The following is an 18761-nucleotide window of genomic DNA, read 5'->3' as shown; positions in this document are numbered from 1 at the left end:
GAGGAATTTATTTCAAGACCAGCCTCGAGAACAATTGATATCACTGTACCGAATAATGGTTTTGCTACACTCTGTACTTCATGATGGTTTCTATGGGAAGACAAGAGTCACTCAGAAAATCTGATGCTTTCACAAAAGCATGGTGGGGTCACATTAAAGCAGCGATGACTGAAGGTCGTGAAGTTGAACTCAGCTGCTTTGGTGGTTGTAAACTGAGGCCGAGCAGCAAACCATCATCATCCAGTCAGCTTCTCAACAGCTGTCTGCTCTGTTGGGCTGCTGGTGTGTAGGAGGCTTTTAGGTAGAGATGATCCAGAAATGTGTGTGCAACAAGTAACACACATCAAGAAAATGTGGGCAACAACAAAAAAAAACGTGGAGAAGCAGAGGTGGTTCATAAAAGCTCAGCGTTTGTCTAGTCAAATGAGAATGTGGTCACAATCTGACGCCCTCAGCCTCTCTGCTCGTCGGCGTGTTAGCAGAGAGAGAGAAAGAGGGAGAGAGAGAGAGAGACAGAGAGAGAGAGACTCCCATAAAATGCTCAACATGCCTGAGACTGCCCTCTGATGTCACCGAGAGAGGGAGGGAGGGAGGGGGAGAGAGAGAGAGAGAGAGAGAGAGAGAGAGAGAGAGAGTGGGAGGGGACCGGAGGAGCAGAGGGAGGGAGAGCGAGTGGCAGCCGGAGGGCAGAGCGAAAGCACGTCAGTGAGAGAAAACGGAGAGAAGCGGTGGAGTGAGAGACGGAGAGTGTGAAAGACGGGCGGGGAGAGAGGTCTGTTTCTCACTACCAGAAGAACCAGGTCGGTCCGCTGTGTCTTGTTTTTTTTTTGTTTTTTTCCCCCAGCGCTGCAGTGGACTTTTACAGCTCGGTTCAGAGTCGCACTTTTTTTTTTTTTTTTGCTACAAACACACACTTTTTTTTCTCTCTCTCTCTCTCTCTCTCTCTCTGTTAGATTACCACACACACACACTCACACACAAACACACACACACACACACTCAACACACAAGAGCACAACAAGCGGACAGCACGGCACAACTGATGGGTAAGAGCTCCTGTTGTTGCTGTAGTGTTCCGGCTGGTTTGATTTGATAGTTGTGTAAATGTTCAGTGTGTGTGCTGATGAACTGTACTGCCTTGCATCATGTTTAGTCAGTGTGAACTGTATGTGTGTGATCCCCGGGCATGTGTTTATATAAACTCATTTTGCCTGTGGATATGTGACTGTGTGACTGTGTGTGTGTGTGTGTTCACTTGAGGAGAGAGTGAATGTGTGTGTGTGTGTGTGTGTGTGTGTGTGTGTGGACATGTTCATTTGCTGTGTGGGTGTGCAGCTTCGAGTAGCGGCAGTGTTTATTGAGTGGTACTGATGTATGGAGACTCAGCAGCCTTTAACTGAATGGAGCAGATGGCTGCGTCTGTTCCTCCACACAGCCTATTGTGTAATGTGTGTGTGTGTGTTTGTGTTTATGTCTCTGCATGTAAGAAAGTTTGCCTTCTTGTACAAAATGAGGGATTTCATAGGGGGGAAAAAAGAAACATTTTCATAAGGACAGATCTTCACTGTTGTTGCTCAGTTTGTCAAGAAAATTAAATTTTGCTGAATATTCCTGAATTTTAAGTTTCCACAAAAGCTGTTTAATCTTTCAGAGTAAAAGCTGTTTCTTCTGGATTAGAGTTCTTTGCTAGATTTCATTTTTTTTTTGTTCAACTCTTGCATCGTTTCATACTCAGGGTTTGGTTTGTATTTTGGTTGGGGGCCAGTGCGCCTGCAGGGTGACCATGTGGCTCCACGTCTCTCCACCTTGGTTTTGTGCGTGCCGTCTGTCTCGTTAAGGTTTCAGGTCAGCCGATCTCTGCACAACACACGTAACAAACATCATCCCTTGATAATGTTATAAATGATTCGATGAGTTGCTCTCAGCTGCCTTAACGCTGACCAGCTGTCCTCGGAGGAGCGGCGCAGAGGGGGATGAAGAAAACAAAGAGGTGCTGACGTACAGTACAACAAACTGTCAGGCTCCAGGGACTTGCAGTGACATATATCAACATGCACACACGCCCATCCCGGACTCGGTTAAGCGCCGAGCTGAATGCACATGCAGGCCATGTGTTGAATTAGTTGCCCACCATCATTGGTCCTTCCTCCATCTCTAGCCCCACCCCCTCCTCTGCTGTCCAACCAACCACTGGCCACAGTCCCACCAGTCGCCATGGTGTTTGCCTCCCTCCTCTGCCATGCCAGCACCTGTGTGTGTGTGTGTGTGTGTGTGTGTGTGTGTGGGTAGCACCATGTCAGCGATTACTATTCATTCTTAATCTGCAGGCACTACGCTGCTATCACTTTTTTATTTTTGCGTGCAGCTCAAACACACCCCGCTGAGGCGCGCACGCTCTGACTCAAACATGCACGGGGGTTTGGTCTGAGTGCAGAGATGCCCGGTGGGGCGAGGAGCTCCCTCGGGAATCCTGCTCTATAAATAACTCCCTCTGTGTGTGATCCATGATCTTAGTCCGATGAGGGGAGAGGAGGGGGAAGAGAAGAAGAGGAGGGAGGGAGGGAGGGGAATAGGCAGAGATGGAGGGACACGGGAGAGTGATGGATGAATAGATGAGGGACAGAAAACAGGAGGCGCGGGCTGACATTTCACCAGCCGCGTTGTTTGTGTCCGCTTTTTGGCGAGTTCAGCCAGAGTTGACATCGTCTTGCCTGTCGCGGGGAAACCTCTCATCTCAGTGGGATTCTCGCAAAGTACACATAATTTCCCGTTTATCTTACATCCGCCGCTCATTGCTGTAATGGTCCTTCATGGCTTTAATGGCTCCACATTTGCAACACACTCAGAGCCTGCTGTATACGTATGGAAGCGAACCAGTTGCCGGCGTCGTGGTTATAATCTAAGAAAGTGAACATGCGTTTTTTTTGTGTCGTGCACAAACTTCACTTGCGCTTTGTTACAAACAATGTCGGCCCGTGTCCTGACCTGCTCAGCCATGCTTGCAGCAGGAATGTGTGCGTTATAACGTCCGCTGCTGTCAGGGCGAGTCGGCCCGGGCCTCCTCCTCTCCTCCCATTTGGCTCGGCTGCATTAACCTCACGCCACATTCACAGAGTGCCATCCTTGTAAGCTCAGCTAATTACTTCACAGGTGCCTGCACCCTGCTGGGCACTTGTATGTGGCCCATGTTTGTCTGCTGCCATTCACAACGCTATGTTTACTGTAAACACGCCGGTGAGGATTGTTATTCAGAGCGCTGCCGTCGTTTCAGTCGTGACGCAACTGCGATCCTGTAGGGCCGCGTGAGCCTGACCGGGAGCCGTCTGACAGACGCGACACCTGCGTTTCCTCTGTGCCTTCGAATCTTTTGACAACACCCTTTAAATTATCAAGAGCAGAGTTGTCTGACTAATTGGAATCTGTCTAGTGGAAAAACACTATTACAGCTTAGAGACAGTAATTGATCAGAGCACAACAGCAGGTTTTGAGATGTGCTGATTTTGAAAAATGATGTATTTTCCATCTTATATCACCAGTTTGTCTGAAACAGACCTACACCTTATCAAGCTTTCATCCAAAGGCTTCCCTCTTTAAGCACAGTTCACGATCAGCGGGTGGAGTAGTTAGAAACCATGCTGATCAGGTCTGTCATAATCTTGAGGGTGTCCTGCTTGCTTTTGACACCACAACCGGACCGTACCAGAATCTGCTTGGAAGCGAACCGAGACCCACCTTTTTTAAGCAGTCTCCGTCCAGTTGTTGGCAGCTTTTACACCAGCCCACACGGACCACACTAACTGTGGAAATTGCACCAGAGTCCATTTTAACCCAACCAAAAACAGTAGGCGTGAAAGCACCCTTAATGTCATATTAACAGAAATGATTTGGAATAGAAAACAAGTCTGTGTGGTTCTGGTACAGGCTGTAGTGTTACGAGGACTGCGACTTACCATTATTTTCATTTTTTTAAATTCATCTGTTGAATATTTTCTTGACCAAACGACACACTGAATCAGTTACTCTTGTGGTCTGTAAAGTGTCAGTAAATGGTGAAAAATGTCCGATCAGTGTATCCTAAAGCCTAAGATGACATCCAGCCTAAAGATAATCAGTTTACTATCAGAGAAGAGTAAAGACAACAGAAAATATTCACATTTAAGAAACTGGAATAACAGAATTTTGACTTGGGACCTTGGAGAATCTGCTAAAACCAATAAATAGTTAAAAGTCGACAACCAATCGATTAATTGTTGCAGCTCTACTAAATACATCAAGATAAGCAAAATATCTGAGCACCAAAATAACCATGTGTGGAGCTTATATCACAGCAAGCATACGGCTACGGCTCTAGCACAGTGTTAATGTGTCGGTCGGTGTGGGTAGCCTCTGAGTGGCTGGTCTGAGCGGTGTTTTCACCACCCTGCTCTTCCTCTCCATCTCTCTCCCTCTGTGCCACCTGATGTAGCTCCTCAGCTTGAGCGTAAGTGGCTGTAATGTTTTATTCTGCCTTGCTTCAGCCGTTGATCACTGGTCCGTCTGTGACCGTGCGTGTTAACACAAAACATGCAGACAGAAATGCAAGATTTGAATTTATTGTATCGGCCTCCGAGGATGAATGCACGCACAGATTTTAAACAATACCTCCAGGGTATACAGGGATTAATAAAATAACCATTATTATATTATTATACAGGCACAGTGTATGTGTGTCTGTACTCTTCTGTCCTTGTTGTGCATTGACTTGATCGCTCTGGTCAAAACTGCCTCCATCCAAGTGGGTGCTGCTCAGGTTGTTTATTCAGATCAGGTGACACAGTTTTGGTCAAAACACGAGGTTATGACTGTATTTCGATGTGTCCGGGCCACGTCACTCTGGCCTGCGTGTTGAGTGCATCATGAAATCACCCTCTTTGTAAATGTTTGTCTTGGATTTCTTGATAGCACACTGATCTCTGCTGTACGTGTATAAGTTTGTTTCTCAGCTACCTGCCACCGCACAAGGAACCAGTATTTGTTTGGGCCTTGCAAAGCGACCTGTTATTGTTGTTATGATGTAAAGTGGAAGTCATACATCATCTCATCATTCATCTGTTTGATTGTGTTGCGTGCTGCAGCGCAGGAGCAGAATGTTTGTTTTTTGTTTTGTAGTTTTGGGGCTGAGGGCTTCGTTTTGTCTGTGAAAACAAACAGCCTTTGTGAAGCCTGTGGCATGTATAGAGAGTAAGACACTCGGGGGGCCGTATATATAAATAGTGTGAGGTTGAGCACAAGCGCTAGGCAAACTCCAATCTGTATGGGAAAATATACAGTAGAAAAGGCGCTAATTGAGTTGACGCTCTGTGCATGTTTTTGCGCTGCCGTGCTAGAATAACTGGCGCCGGGACCCCTCTGAGGGGACACAAACGTATAGAGTGGCCCTGCGTTTCAAGTGCACTGACCCAGCAAAAGGTTTTGTTTATTTGACCTGTTTGTTTACTGCTTATTAGGTATGTGTTCAAACAGTTGACAGGCATGTGCGGCAAATGCATTCTTGTACAGTGAATGCAAGAGATGGTGAGCTGAAAGTTTACCGTGGTTCGCTTGGAGAGGCTTTGTTAGGACAACACGGATAATTGGCGCCGATTGTCGGGAGCGAGAAGGACAAACAATGTGGTCGTCTTTCTATATGCCTGTTAGTGTGGAAGTGAATCAAACAAGTTTGTAGGTTAGAGGTCCAGAAATCATTTTAACATGCATGTATGCACACAGTTCCATCATCGGTACACGTCTGACATCTTTAGTCTTTGAAAATATTTAAAATTGGGTCAAGCTGCTTAATTAACATTGATAGAAGTTTGTTGACTCTGTAAATCAAATCCTCACGCTTGGTTATGAATCACCATGGAACTTCCCCAAGAGGTCACTTTCATTCAGAAAATTATTTTTTGTATTACAAGTTCTCTGAAGTGAAATGTTCAAATATGCTAATTATGCAGCATCTAATTAAAATGTGCAATTGTGCATGTATTTCCAAAGGAGAAATGAAGAAAGATGGGGGACAAATACTAGAGTTTTTACAGAGGTGACTGTTCTTCGCTCCATTAATCAGACATCACTTTCAACAGTTGTAGAAATGTTGCGTATTCAGAAATAAGATGTTTTATAAATCAGGCTATGAATGATTTATAAACACACCCCTCTGTAAAAACTTTCAGAATATAAAACTGAGACAGAAATCGATACTTAAATAGAACCAACACACACCAGACTCACTCACAGTATACGAGTGGTGAATAGTGTAATTATTTAACTGGTAGATTTAATATTTACTTTCCCTGTTGGTTGTTTACATCAAGAAAATAATGTTTTGTATTGGAAGTTTTTTCTTAAATTGTATTTTTAGATATGCAAATGGTGCATTTTCTCAGTCACATATGTTTCAAGAATAGAAATCTGATAAAACCAGGTTCAGAATTCTTGTTTCATTTTGTTCACATATTTTTTTAGGAATAAAATGCTCCATAAATCAGGCTGTGGATGATATGTGAACACACCCCTCTGTAAAGACCTTCAGAATATAAATCAGAATAAAACTTGAAAGTTTGTTTGATGTAAGTGCACCTAATTTTTAGATTTGGGTGAGAAAGAAACTATTTTTTAAGGATATTAAATGTGAAAAAACAGTGAATAAGAATACTTAACATTTATACATGCACATATGGTAATCTAATTAAATATTCCTAAACATCTAAACTAAGATTAACACCTTCATGTGCATTGTGGACATTGTTTTTCCACCGGTCTGGCAGAAACTTATTACTGAAGTAAAAAAAGACCAAAATCTCAAAATTGACCAGTGCATGAAAAAGCGTCTGCCTTTGAAAAATCCTCTTTCATCTTTTCAAAGTAAGAGTTCGAACAGAAAAATAGTCCATCTTTCAAACAAGTCCTTAGAAGTATAGTGACACAATTACACACACGCACACACACACACACACACACACACACACACACACACACACACACACACCAGTGAAGCACCAGCATGTCTGGCCTGGGCCACACCCTTTTCTTCTGCCCCTGCTGTCCCGTCGGGTGGTGTTAAGTTTCCTCCCGCACTGAAAACCTGCCCGGTACCAAAGATGTCATTGGCTATCTCAGCAAGTAACTGCAACTCCATCGCAAACCTCATTGGCCACTGGGGATGCCACGACATCCATGATAGGTCAGAGATGCTCTCCACTGGTTTTGAGGGTATTGATGACTGGCAGAGGGGGGCTTGGCACGGTGCAAGGTGGTTCTCTACGGAGCAGATATCGATCTGGAGAGGCTGGATGATACACAGGAGGGCTCGATGTCGAGTTCAGATATCGAGCACAAATTGAGAACTGATTTGGTTACATACAGTTTGAAGGTTTTGTCATGCAAAGCCCCAGTTTAACCTCAGCTTTCACTTGTTTATCTGTATACAGCCCGATGAAACTGTCACACACCCACACGTATTAAACCACAGTGTCCCATTTCTAATAATGCCCGCAAGTATTTAGAATAAAGTAGCGTGTTGACTGTGTTTGATCGCAGCATGCTTTTCATCCCAGCTTTAAAGTTGTTTGCATTTGTTCCAGCCTCCCTGGTGTCGTGAGCTCGGGTTATACTAATGTTCATGCTAAGCTCGCTGTGCTGTTTGCTTGTTTTGGAGAAATAATCTGATTGCACTAATACTCGCATGTCAGCCGTGTGGATGTAGGGATATTGCCGTTCCATGTGTTTGCTCTTAGTATCCATGTTTCAACAGCACCGCCGACCTGTCCTACTTCACAGGATTATTCAGACAGAGCAGAATAAATGATGCAGAGTGAATGCTACATAGGGAGAAAAACATTAATATGAGCAGGCGTTTATATTTTTGTGAGGGATTTTTATTGAATGACATTTGTTGGGTTCATACCTGTGATTTTTTTGTTGTTGTTGTTCTGTGTCGTCCCCGTGTGTTTCTGCAGCATCCAGCATGTAGATGTCTTGTTTTGAAGTTCTCTCCTCTGGTGTCATGTGTTTCGCTACCTGCCTTTTTGTTTTATTGCTTTTTGACTTTTGGATTTTAGCATTATGTAAATGTGGCCTGCTTTTTGTTCTGTTACGTGCCTTGCGTTTCTTTTTTTTTTTTAACCATAACATTCATAATATTAAAAAAAATAATACATTAAGAAAATTCTATCCATAAAATGCTGCTCATCACAATTTCCCACAGCAGATAACTTCAACTTCAAATAGCTGTAATTGTTTATAACTCAAAGAATCTTCATCTTCTATCATAATTTACAAAGAAAAGCAGCAAATTCTTACATTTAAGAAGCAGGAACCTGCACATTTTTGATATTTTTTCTTGAAAAACCACTGATATGATTAAACGATCATCAAAAACGTGTGGATATTGTGCGCTTTGTTGTCCGATTTGTCTCAGATGTGTGAAGGCTCTGTGACTCCGTCTCTCACAACATCAGACGCAACTTTGCTGTCTCTGTAGCCGATACTGTACGTCCACACGGAGCACAAACCTACAGTACGCCACAGTCAGCATTCCGCTCGCAACGGGCCAAAATGTAGCGTTCGCATACACACAGTCGGAGTGGAAACTCACACGTACACAAATACACACAGTAAGTCCTGCATGCGTGTCAGCAAATCCCTGCCGCAAAACTCATGTTTCAGGGGATTGTTTTTGCTCTCTGCTGCCATGTTTCATCATTCAGCCCGTGTGTGTGTGTGTGTGTGTGAGTGCCTGTCTTTTTTTTGTCATCTGAGTTCAGAAACTGTGTGAAAGTGTGTGTACAGGGTTTCTCTGAGCATGTTGTTTTCATAGATGGTGTATAAACAGTGTGTGAGGCATCCTATACACTCTGCTGCCTCCCCTCTGATCCCAGGCTCTCTAAATCACAGACACATTTATTTTTTCAGTGTTTCGCTAATGCTCTTACCCAATGTGTACAACTCTAAAACAGGCTTATGTCTCTAGTTTGCCAACACTACAAGCAAGCACAGCCCGTATTAAGAGTAATGTTGAGTGCTTCAGCTAAGGCTGGACTGTCCAGACAGCTGATGTAACAAGTGTTGATGTGTCCTATTTGGACCAGAGAGGACGGGGGATTCTGGCTGTTTCAAAGGATAATAGACAGGGATTTTAATTTATTGTGTAACCAAACTATAAACAGATATTCTGAGAAGGACCTTGTATTCATGTTCTGTTTCCTCTAAGTGTCATTTTCGTATCCCTGACAGAACCGTGTAATAAGTAGAACCCACTTTTTTTGTTAAGCAGAAGCAGATGCTTCGGTTGTTTTATAAGTATTCAATTACCAGTGAAGTTTACTGTTTCAGTGCACTGGTTTGTTTTTAAGCCATAAAGTGTTTATTCCTTGTCACATATCTTTGTGGTTGATAACCACAATTGAGGGAATACTACAAAGAAATGTGTGTTTTCAGGCAATATATCGATATACAGAATTTTTTATCCCTAGTGTCAGTCTTGGTATGAGCCCCAAAAATCGAGTATCGGTTCAAGTTCTTGTGGTAAGAACAACATTTTTGTGGAAGTTGATCAAATCTGAGTAATGTGTGTGTGTGTGTGTGTGTGTGTGTGTGTGTGTGTGTGTGTATGTTGACCTTTAAGACTTAAATCTGATTGATTATGTTTTTGATTCTTTTTGCAGTTTAGTTTTAGCCTGTGATTTGTGTTTGTGAGTCTAGAAATCTGCATCGGAAATCACAGCTGCTATGAAACATTGATTACTTGATTGGCTGATCAAAAAGAAAACTCTCCTCTCCATGTGAGATTGAGGGCTTTGCCTTGTTCAGGTTCCCGACCTCAACTCTGTTGTATGTCCCTCATCCCTCAGAGACAAATCTGATGGGGTCAAAATCTTTATGTTACAGACATGCACGTATAGTTTTATACACACTTTGTACAACAAGGCACATTTGGGGGCCAAGATGGTGAATTGTAGATAAATTAGGGAGTTTAAATAAAAAAAAAAAGGCAGACATACTTCACATACTTTGTGGGACTGATCCATTTTTTTATGTGAATTGTTTTACAGATTGTTTGCTTTAAATAATATAGACATGGAGAGATGTGTGTGTGTGTGTGTGTGTGTGTGTGTGTTCTGAAGACATCTTTATTGCCAACGACGATAATTGATTTATTGGTTGACTTATTTTCCAAATGTCAAAGATTTGCCGGTTCCAGCTCCTTAAATGTCAGGGTTTGTTGCGTCTCGTCGTCGTTCATGATAGTAGATGAGTCTTCGGGCTTTAGACTGTTGGCTGGACAAAAGAAGCAGTTTGAAGACGTCACTTTGAGCTCTGGAGGTTTTACAGACTAAATGATTCATCGACATGAAAATAATTGGCGGATGAATAATTGATCTTCTGTCTTTTCTTTTCCAGTGGACGTGAGCTCGGCAGCACTGCCCATGCAGGTGCCCCCCGCCGCCACAGCCATCCTACCAATGGACCTGCGCGTAGTGGACCACCCCCACCACCACCACCACCAGCAGCCCCCCTTTGGCCTGGTTCCCCAACCCCACCCCACACCGCCCACCTCCACAGCCTGCCCCACATCCTCAGAGCCGGGCCGTGGACCAGTCATTAGTAAGTGGGGGACGATCTCCGGTCGTCACGTCTTGTGATTATCTAACACAGACAGCCCTCGTCCCCGATGCTCCGATTGATAATGTGTTGTGAAAATCTCCCACAGACCACCAGGAGCAGCACCTGCAGCAGGAGCTGGTGGCTCTCAAACACAAGCAGCAGCTCCAGAGACAGCTACTGATCGCCGAGTTCCAGAGGCAGCATGAGCAGCTGTCACGACAACATGAAGTCCAGCTGCAAGAACACATCAAGGTGAGACATCTCATCTTCCGTCTACTCCAGATGTGTGTGTGTGTGTGTGTGTGCGCGTGCGTGTGTGTGTGTGTGTGTGGAGGGAATCCTTCCTTGGATACAGCCACTATAGGGCCGTGGTCAGCAGAAATGCACCTCGTGAAGGACAGGAGGAAGCATGTGCGCGTGTACACTTAAAGTGATGTGAGTGAGTACGGCGGTGTAATTTGATCTGGTAGCAGTATTTTGGTGCTTAGTCATCGCCATGGGAACACTGGTCCCAATAAACCTGTGTGTTTTTTGTGTTTGTGTGTGTGTGTTTGTGTATCTAGTATTCACTTTACTAAAAAGCCTCACAGGTGTTGTTGAACATAAAATCAGCCAATAAGGACGATCGGTCTAGAGAGAGAGTAACTCATTATTGGACTGGCTCGACGATGATGTCATTTTTAATCACTGATTCTTTTACAAGAGGCCGGTGATTCACCTCCTGGGGTACTTCTACCTCTGGGGGGGCCTTCTGCTGTTGCCAAGTGGTATGTGGAGAAATCGTAGAGTTGCTTCACTCATTTGAGTTAATGATTTGATAAAGGAAAAGATATTGATTCAGTCATATCGAGGTGTGATGGGGTGTTTGGTGCTATTCCAGTGAAAAAGAGTCTATTCACAGACACACTTATAAAGTGATGTAGTGCTTAACCTTTTAAGCCCCAAGCCAATTTTCTAGGGTTAGAGTTGGGGTGATTCACAATGTTTAGTTGTTTATTTGAGTAGTGTTTGGGTCATATAAACATTTTTTTACACATTGTAGCCCAGCTTCTGCTGTTTAATTTGACATAAAATATGACTATATTCTTTCATAATTAGTACAGTAGTGGCTCTGTGATTGTTCTGCATGTCTTAAGGGTTAGGGTTAGGGGTTAGGGTTAAAAACCTGTTTCTAGGGGGAGGAAACTCTTAGCTTAAACTGATGTACGACTAATTTAAATCAAGTAATTTGCTGCTCTACTGTCCCAACTGAACTAAACATTGACAGTTTAATTGTGTGAAGATGTTTTAACAATCACCATCATGTCCATTTTTATATGATTAGAATAAGTGTTGGTGTTGATGGGGCGGGCATTGGATGGGTTGGGGTGTAGACTTCATGGCGCTGGGTTGTGAGGGTAAAAAAAAACAAAAAAAAACTGTTGCAAAGTTGCAGTTTTCGATCAGTTTTCTAATCCTGTGTAGTTCCCTTATTCCTGTCTCTGTCTCCCCCAGCACCAACAAGACTTACTGGCACTCAAGCACCAACAGGAGCTGCTGGAGCACCAGAGGAAGATGGAGCAGCAGCGTCACGAGCAGGAACTGGAGAAGCAGCAGCGGGAATACAAACTCCAACAGCTCAAGAACAAGGACCGGGGACAAGAGAGTAAGTAGTGAACTTGAATGTGTTGAGAAAATGACGTTTTATTGAATACAATGTAAAGTGAGATGGAGGAGATGAATTGTGAGTGTCAGCAGGGTGGCAGTTCTGTAGTTTAGTGGCGTCGAGCTCTAAATGAAGACATCATGTATGGGTTCAGCATACATTGAGTCTCAACCTCCCGAAACGTTGCCGACATCTGCCGTAACTGTGCCGAAGCTTTGTGTCATTTTGTCACAGCAGGTGTCAGAGAGTCTTGGCCCTTCAGACCCTCTGTCACAGCACCTGTTCTTGTGGCACGGCAGTCAGAACAGCCTGACCTCACACCTTTTCTACAGGGAATATCAGAAAGAGACGGCCAAGGCAAGCTGAGAGGAGCAAGCCATTCAAGTGGCACACATGGCCCTCGTTTCTCGTTTCCTAGCAATAACATGAAACCAGGCAATCCACTGAAATCTGACCTCAACCATTTTAGTTTTGTTTTTCTCCTCAAGCAGAATATTTTTTCAGTTTAACGTTGGGTCTTATTTTTTGTTGCATCTTTTATTTTCATTGTGCTCACCAAAGTGCTTGTTGAGATGTGGGAACATGGCAACCTTTCTGCAACCAAAGTCAGAAACACAAGCTGTCAGATGATCAGACAGATTGCGCACAAGCAAAGAGTTCAGCGAGAATTTGTCGACAGGTGAAACCAAAGGCATCAGAAACATCGGTAATAATATGTCATTGCAGAGAGAAAACTGTGAATGTGTGACGTTTTCATGACTGATGGAACTGATGGCAGAACCTGTGAAAGTTAATATAATATTTATCATTAGGATTTGAGAGTCCTGATGTTACCTGCACTGTCAGGAGTCATGCTTATTCTGCTGCAAATCTCAAATAAAGCCAAATAAAGCCACCCTAAAGTTAAAGGGACAGTTCACCCAAAAAATCCAAACTACACTCTTTCATCTTTCTAAATTATTTTGATGTGAGTTGCTGTCTTAAGGAGATATTGGCCATAAAGATGTCTGCCTTCTCTCCGATATAATGGAACTGGATTACACTCAGCTTGTGCTATTCAAGGGCTGGAAATATATATTTGAAAAAACTCAACAGCAAATGTCTATTTGTAATAAGTATGACCTGGTTACTGGAAAGGCCTGTCACAGTATCAGACTGTTACTACACGACTGTCATGGCCAAACAACTTAACTTCAACTTTAACTGTGTTTACTGTGTTTTTTTTTTTTTCATCTGTTTTTGTCTGTGTAACCATAACTGTATAAAACAAGTGTACAGAAAGAACCGTTAGACTCAGTGAAAAGAGAAAAGTCAACAAGATGAACTCATGAACAAAAGATGCACAACACAGAAAATTTCCACTGGATTATTCACACGATATCAAATGAAATTTCTTTAGACTGAACTACGACCGCAAACAACAAATGCACACACCTTTTTTGACTTCTATTGCTGTTGAGTTTTCCTAATGTATTTTTCTGGCGCTTTAAGCACCACAACCCGAGTACCATCGAGTTCCATTTTATTCGAGAGAAGGCAGACATCTCTACGGTCGATATCTCCAAACTCAGCAACTCGCATCAAAACAATCTAGAGGGATAAACAACACTACAGGTAAGAGTCACAATATGTACGTTTGATATTTTGGGGGTGAACTGTCCCTTTAATACTGGAACTGGCTTTGACATGTTAGGGTTATTTTTCTGGCAGGAGAAAACGTGTGCGGCTGTTCTTTGGTCTGTGTCAAATTGCTTTTCTTGTTGCTGTAATAGTTTTATGTTCTGCATAAATTGCAGGCAGCATGAAAGACTTGAGTCATTATGTAAAAAAAATAAAACCAAAACTGAAAAGTGCTATGTACATAAACTTCCCTTTCTGAATGTTTTAGTGTTCATATGCACTTAAGACGAACCTCGAATGGCCCTAAAACTGTGTAGTGGTGCTTCCTTCCAACTTAATATCAATGTTGAAAATTACCTTTTGGGAACAGCTGCACACATGTGTATGCTAAGTCAGTGCTTGTGGTTTCAAAGTTCACATCGCTACGAGCCGGTTAAAACAAAGACAACTGAGATATTCCCGAGTAAATTCCCATCGTAAAGTTTATCAGTAAATCAGGATTGATTATTGTTGCTATGGCTGTAAAAGCCCTGCGTTGTGGGTTGTTTCTGGCAGGCTGTGATGAGGCGTTTCAGCACGTCTTTTCTGAATATATTTAATGTTAGATCCGCATTAGGAGCCGTGATTTTTTTTTTTTCTGCTAGTGAAGTCCTTTTTCCTCGACCGTTCTCCGCTGGGCAGAGTGAGCCTACAGTTTGACGTCTATGGAAAGAGCATTGGGTTGTAAACAGAGGGAGCTTTGTTAAGTACTGCAATAAATTGCATAGAAGGCAGTCTCATAAAAGCCAATTTGCTTCAGTGCCTAAGCGGATGTATTGGGATGTCAGCACTTCTCGATGCACCGTGATTTACAGAGCATATATTAGCTGTTGTCACTTTCACATACTGTATTTACTACTTTCGCTCTTTGGCGCGACACGTCACCTGTTATCACTCAGGCTGCCGTATCCTTAGAAAAACACACCTCCGCTGCTTCTCCTGTATTCTCCAGGCACCTTTTTTTTTGCTTTATTTATTGCTCTCCTCACTCTTTTCCTCATTTTTTTTTAGCTCTGTCTCTCACTCATCCATGTCTGCCCTCCCAGGACAATTTGTTTGTAGCTACAGAATGAGGGTGGTAATTGAGCAGAGACCGGGAGCTGAGTGAAACCTCATGATGTGCGTCTTCGAGGCGAGTTACACAGCACTCCTGTCGTCTCCGAGGAATTCCAGTGAAAGTCTGATGCAAGATTGTGCACTCTGTATGAAGGAAGAAACCCATTATCTGTCCAAGTATGGATGGATGTTGTTATAACCCTCATGTTAGTGTCACAGATTGGACAGGAGGGTACAGTTTGGTGGAGGCACTGAAGCACAAACTGTGCTGGAAATGCAATACTGAGGGAAGTGGTTTTAAGAATGGGGCGATAAATAGTGCAGGGTTGTGTGTAGAAGTATATAAACCTTTGGTGGCTTAACTTCCCGTGTCTGTCTGTGTCTCTCTGTCTGTGTCAGGTGCAGTCGCCAGTACAGAGGTGAAGATGCGGCTTCAGGAGTTTGTCCTGAACAAGAAGAAAGCCCTGGCTCAGCGAAACCTAAACCACTGTCTGCCCGGTGACCCTCGCTTTTGGTATGGGTGAGTGTCACGGCCCATCACTGCAGGACGACTTAAGGCTCGGCATGTGACTGGTTGTACATCAGTGAAGGATTTAAAGTTTCACATTTGTAAAATGGATTTCATTTAATATGTGTGGTTGGAGAAGCACGACAGGGAGAGAGCGATCTGAGGATTTTTTAGGTCTTGATCGATATTGAAGAGAGCCTGGTATTTAATGTCCTCCTACTTCTGTTTCCAAGCTTCCCATTTATCCAACATAATCGGGATCCCCAGGATTATCCCAATAATCCTCAAAATATTCTTGGAACTAGAATTACAAAACATACCAAAACACACTGGAACTTAGACTTTGTGTGGAAGCAAATGTTCTTATTGCATCACAGACAGGACACGAAAGGTCTAAAAGACACAGATGAATCGTTACATTTCCGAGCCCTAACATATCATTCTTTCATCTTTTTTGATCTGCTGCTTAGTGTTTTTTTTTGTTGTTGTTGTTGTTGTTTTTTGTCACACATGCAAGATATCAATCATAAAAGCCTCAATAATGAGCGACATAAACGTCCGTCATCATCGAGGCGTTTCAAACACGACAAACCATGTGGCGTATGAACCCCTGTTGTGTGGGTGTTCCTCCGAGTCTAAGAAATTACCACCATCAACCACTTAACGTCTCGGAGAGTCCTCACCAGTCGAGCTACAGAGAAAAATTGTTGAAGGAACGGGGCTTTTTTTTTTTCCCGTCGACGTTTGTAGTCGGTGATTGACAGCCGGTTCTCTTTGAGGTGTGTTTGTGTGTGCGTGCGTTTGAAGTGGGCATAGAGAAAAAGACAATGGCACCTCTCCTGCGCTTTAAATATTTGAAGAGGCTTTAAGCAGTCAAGCATTTTCTGCCAGGGGAGGAGATGATAGAGCAATCTAAAGAGTGTGCCACCAGTGAGGAAGCTGGTTTTCTATCACTGTCACCACCAACACCATTTCACTCCTACCTGTTTGCTTTCAGTTCCTCCATACATGTATTTATTCCCTCTTTTATCCTCCCATTTCCTCTCATCCTGCACATTCGACAGTTTCCTAAGCCTTTCTCTGCTGGCTTGAGGTGAAAAAAGCAAGCAGAGGTTGATTCTCTCTTGTCTTTGTCTCTTCCTCATTTTCCACCCACGTTGTTGTCCACACACTGCTGCATCCTTTAAAGTGTTGACCTTGGAGGGGGAGATGGAAGCTTGTCTTTGTCACTAGGACTTTTGTATGTGTGTGTGTATGGAAAGCTGGCATGGTAAGCATACATGGTGCCAGACCTCACTACACTGATGTATCTCAACTTTTTTTTTTTTGTGTAGAAAAACCCAGCACAGCTCACTGGACCAGAGCTCTCCTCCTCAAACGGCGCTGTCAGCATACAACCACCCGATGCTGGGCACGTACGACTCGAAAGACGACTTCCCTCTCCGCAAAACAGGTACGGAGCGCTGCTGCGTTTTTTTTGCTGAGGTTTTGCTACTTTTCTGACATCCGTCTTCCTCCACCTCTCAAAACCAGCCACCCATTGCATGTCTGGAAGGGAGCCCTAATCTTCCCTTTTTCCCTGCATTAGCAATTGAAATGGCTTACTGGGTTTCAAAGTCAGGCACATGAACCAGCAGTCAGCCACCAGAGGATTAAAAAGAGCCCCTAAAATATTATCAGGAAAAAAAAAAAAAAGATATCAAAAGTTATTTTATGAGGTCTTTTGAACCATTCTCATGTGGGTGGATGGAGAGTGGGACCACTCTAAATTAGAATATTAGAAACCTTAAAATCAGTTTTAAAAAAGTGGAAAAGGAGAATGGTCAAAGGAAAATTGTTTGATATGTTAAGAAGTGCTGCTATTTTTTTTTTTTTTTGCTCATGGTTAGATGGTTTGTGCTGTTGATATGTAGCTGGAGTCTGGAGCCTCTTAGCTTAGCTTAGCATTAAAGACTGGAGGCAACGGAAAAGTAGCAAATCTTCTACATCAATTTATTTAAAGGGCGATTGGTTTAAAGAAACATTGATTCAGAAAAAAAATGGAAAATGCAGAGTATCAGATCTGATAATCGGCCAGGCCAGTAGTCAGTGCAGTCTTCAGTGTAACTGCGCATACGTGTAAATATATGTAGAATTAATATTGAAGTACTTCTAATATGAAATACCTTTTTTTTCTTTTATGTGTGAATTTACTTTTCACAACACTGTTACATCTTTTATCTTGTCTGTCTCACAGAGATTTTGTCTGTCGTACTTTTTCTTTCCTGTTACCGAGCGGAGATTCCAGAAACTTACTGGTCATATTATGGTTATCTTGTGTTTTTTGTGTTATCGTCTGGTGATAAAGTCTCCTGTTTCAGACTGACTCACACAGATACTGACAAACACATTCAGTCAGGCTCCTTCACTGATGTCTTGGATCACACTGTTCAACAAAACAACCCTTGAATACTCAGAGAAGCCTCCTAGGAAGCACGTTTAAAACCACAGTTCCTGCCTTCTCGGACGCGTCAGACTGTTATTTCACCGTCCTTCTGTCCATGTCCGGCACGGCCAAGCTGTGATTGTTCACTTAGCCTCAGCAGCTGCTTCGGCAGAATCGCTGCCCGCTCTCGCAGCTGGAGGCCGAGCTCTGTGTACTCTCCACTCCTGCCCACCTGCTGTGAGCTGGAGGCAGGAATGATTTATCCTGGCACACAACCTGAAACGGCCAGTTTCAACTTTCAGGGACACTCAAATGTAATTCAGGAATTTCAGGGGGTGCCAGTGGTGCTGGGTTATATTCACAACTTAGAGTTTTACAGCTCATATTGACAACTACAACAGACACCTAAGTAGTCAAGTAGTGCTGTGCATGTGTGAGGAGGAAATGAGTTAAAGATTTGAAGGCAGCGGTCTTTGTCCTTGTGTCGGTCTTGAGGAGAGGCAGCAAGGGAATACAGACATGTGCGCACATATGGCACTGCTGTTGTGTCAACAGTGAGGAGACATAGATCTGATGAGACAGGCGGACAGAGAGATGAACTGTGCTCGGGAGGAAGTGAGTGACGGTGGTCACCTCAGCGTTGCCCCCCTCTGACGACCGGAGCTGTCACACATGACGTTTTCGTCCGTGGTGACCCGTTGTGGTGATGTGAGCGTGTAAATTGAAGATGTAGGTTGAGAAGCGGACAGTATGTTAGAAACAAGCGGCCATTGTCTGAGTCTGAGAGGCTTTTTGATAATGACTGTGCGAACACAGAGGGCCACTTTGAATGCTGCGGCAGG

At 43.4% G+C, this 18761-nt stretch overlaps 1 protein-coding gene across 7 annotated transcripts in view; it reads left to right on the top strand.

The window, feature by feature from the left end:
- The window catches only part of hdac4 (histone deacetylase 4), a 138178-nt gene that overhangs the window by 68857 nt on the left and 50560 nt on the right, over positions 1–18761 (top strand). For 2 of the 7 annotated variants that reach the window (XM_037109490.1, XM_037109489.1), the window contains exons 5-10: positions 10423–10626; positions 10733–10878; positions 12091–12271; positions 13763–13885; positions 15386–15506; positions 16829–16947. In XM_037109490.1, the coding sequence (XP_036965385.1) occupies positions 10423–10626; positions 10733–10878; positions 12091–12271; positions 13763–13885; positions 15386–15506; positions 16829–16947 (894 nt within the window). Of the gene's footprint in view, positions 1–680; positions 1047–10422; positions 10627–10732; positions 10879–12090; positions 12272–13762; positions 13886–15385; positions 15507–16828; positions 16948–18761 lie in introns of those variants that run through there. The other 5 variants (XM_037109493.1, XM_037109494.1, XM_037109491.1 and 2 more) reach the window with 5 other exon arrangements.

This window comes from Acanthopagrus latus, chromosome 9 (genome assembly GCF_904848185.1).
Source record: "Acanthopagrus latus isolate v.2019 chromosome 9, fAcaLat1.1, whole genome shotgun sequence".
Lineage (NCBI taxonomy): Eukaryota > Metazoa > Chordata > Actinopteri > Spariformes > Sparidae > Acanthopagrus > Acanthopagrus latus.
The sequence above is the reverse complement of the archived record's forward strand: the minus strand, read 5'-3'. Positions and strand labels throughout refer to the sequence as shown.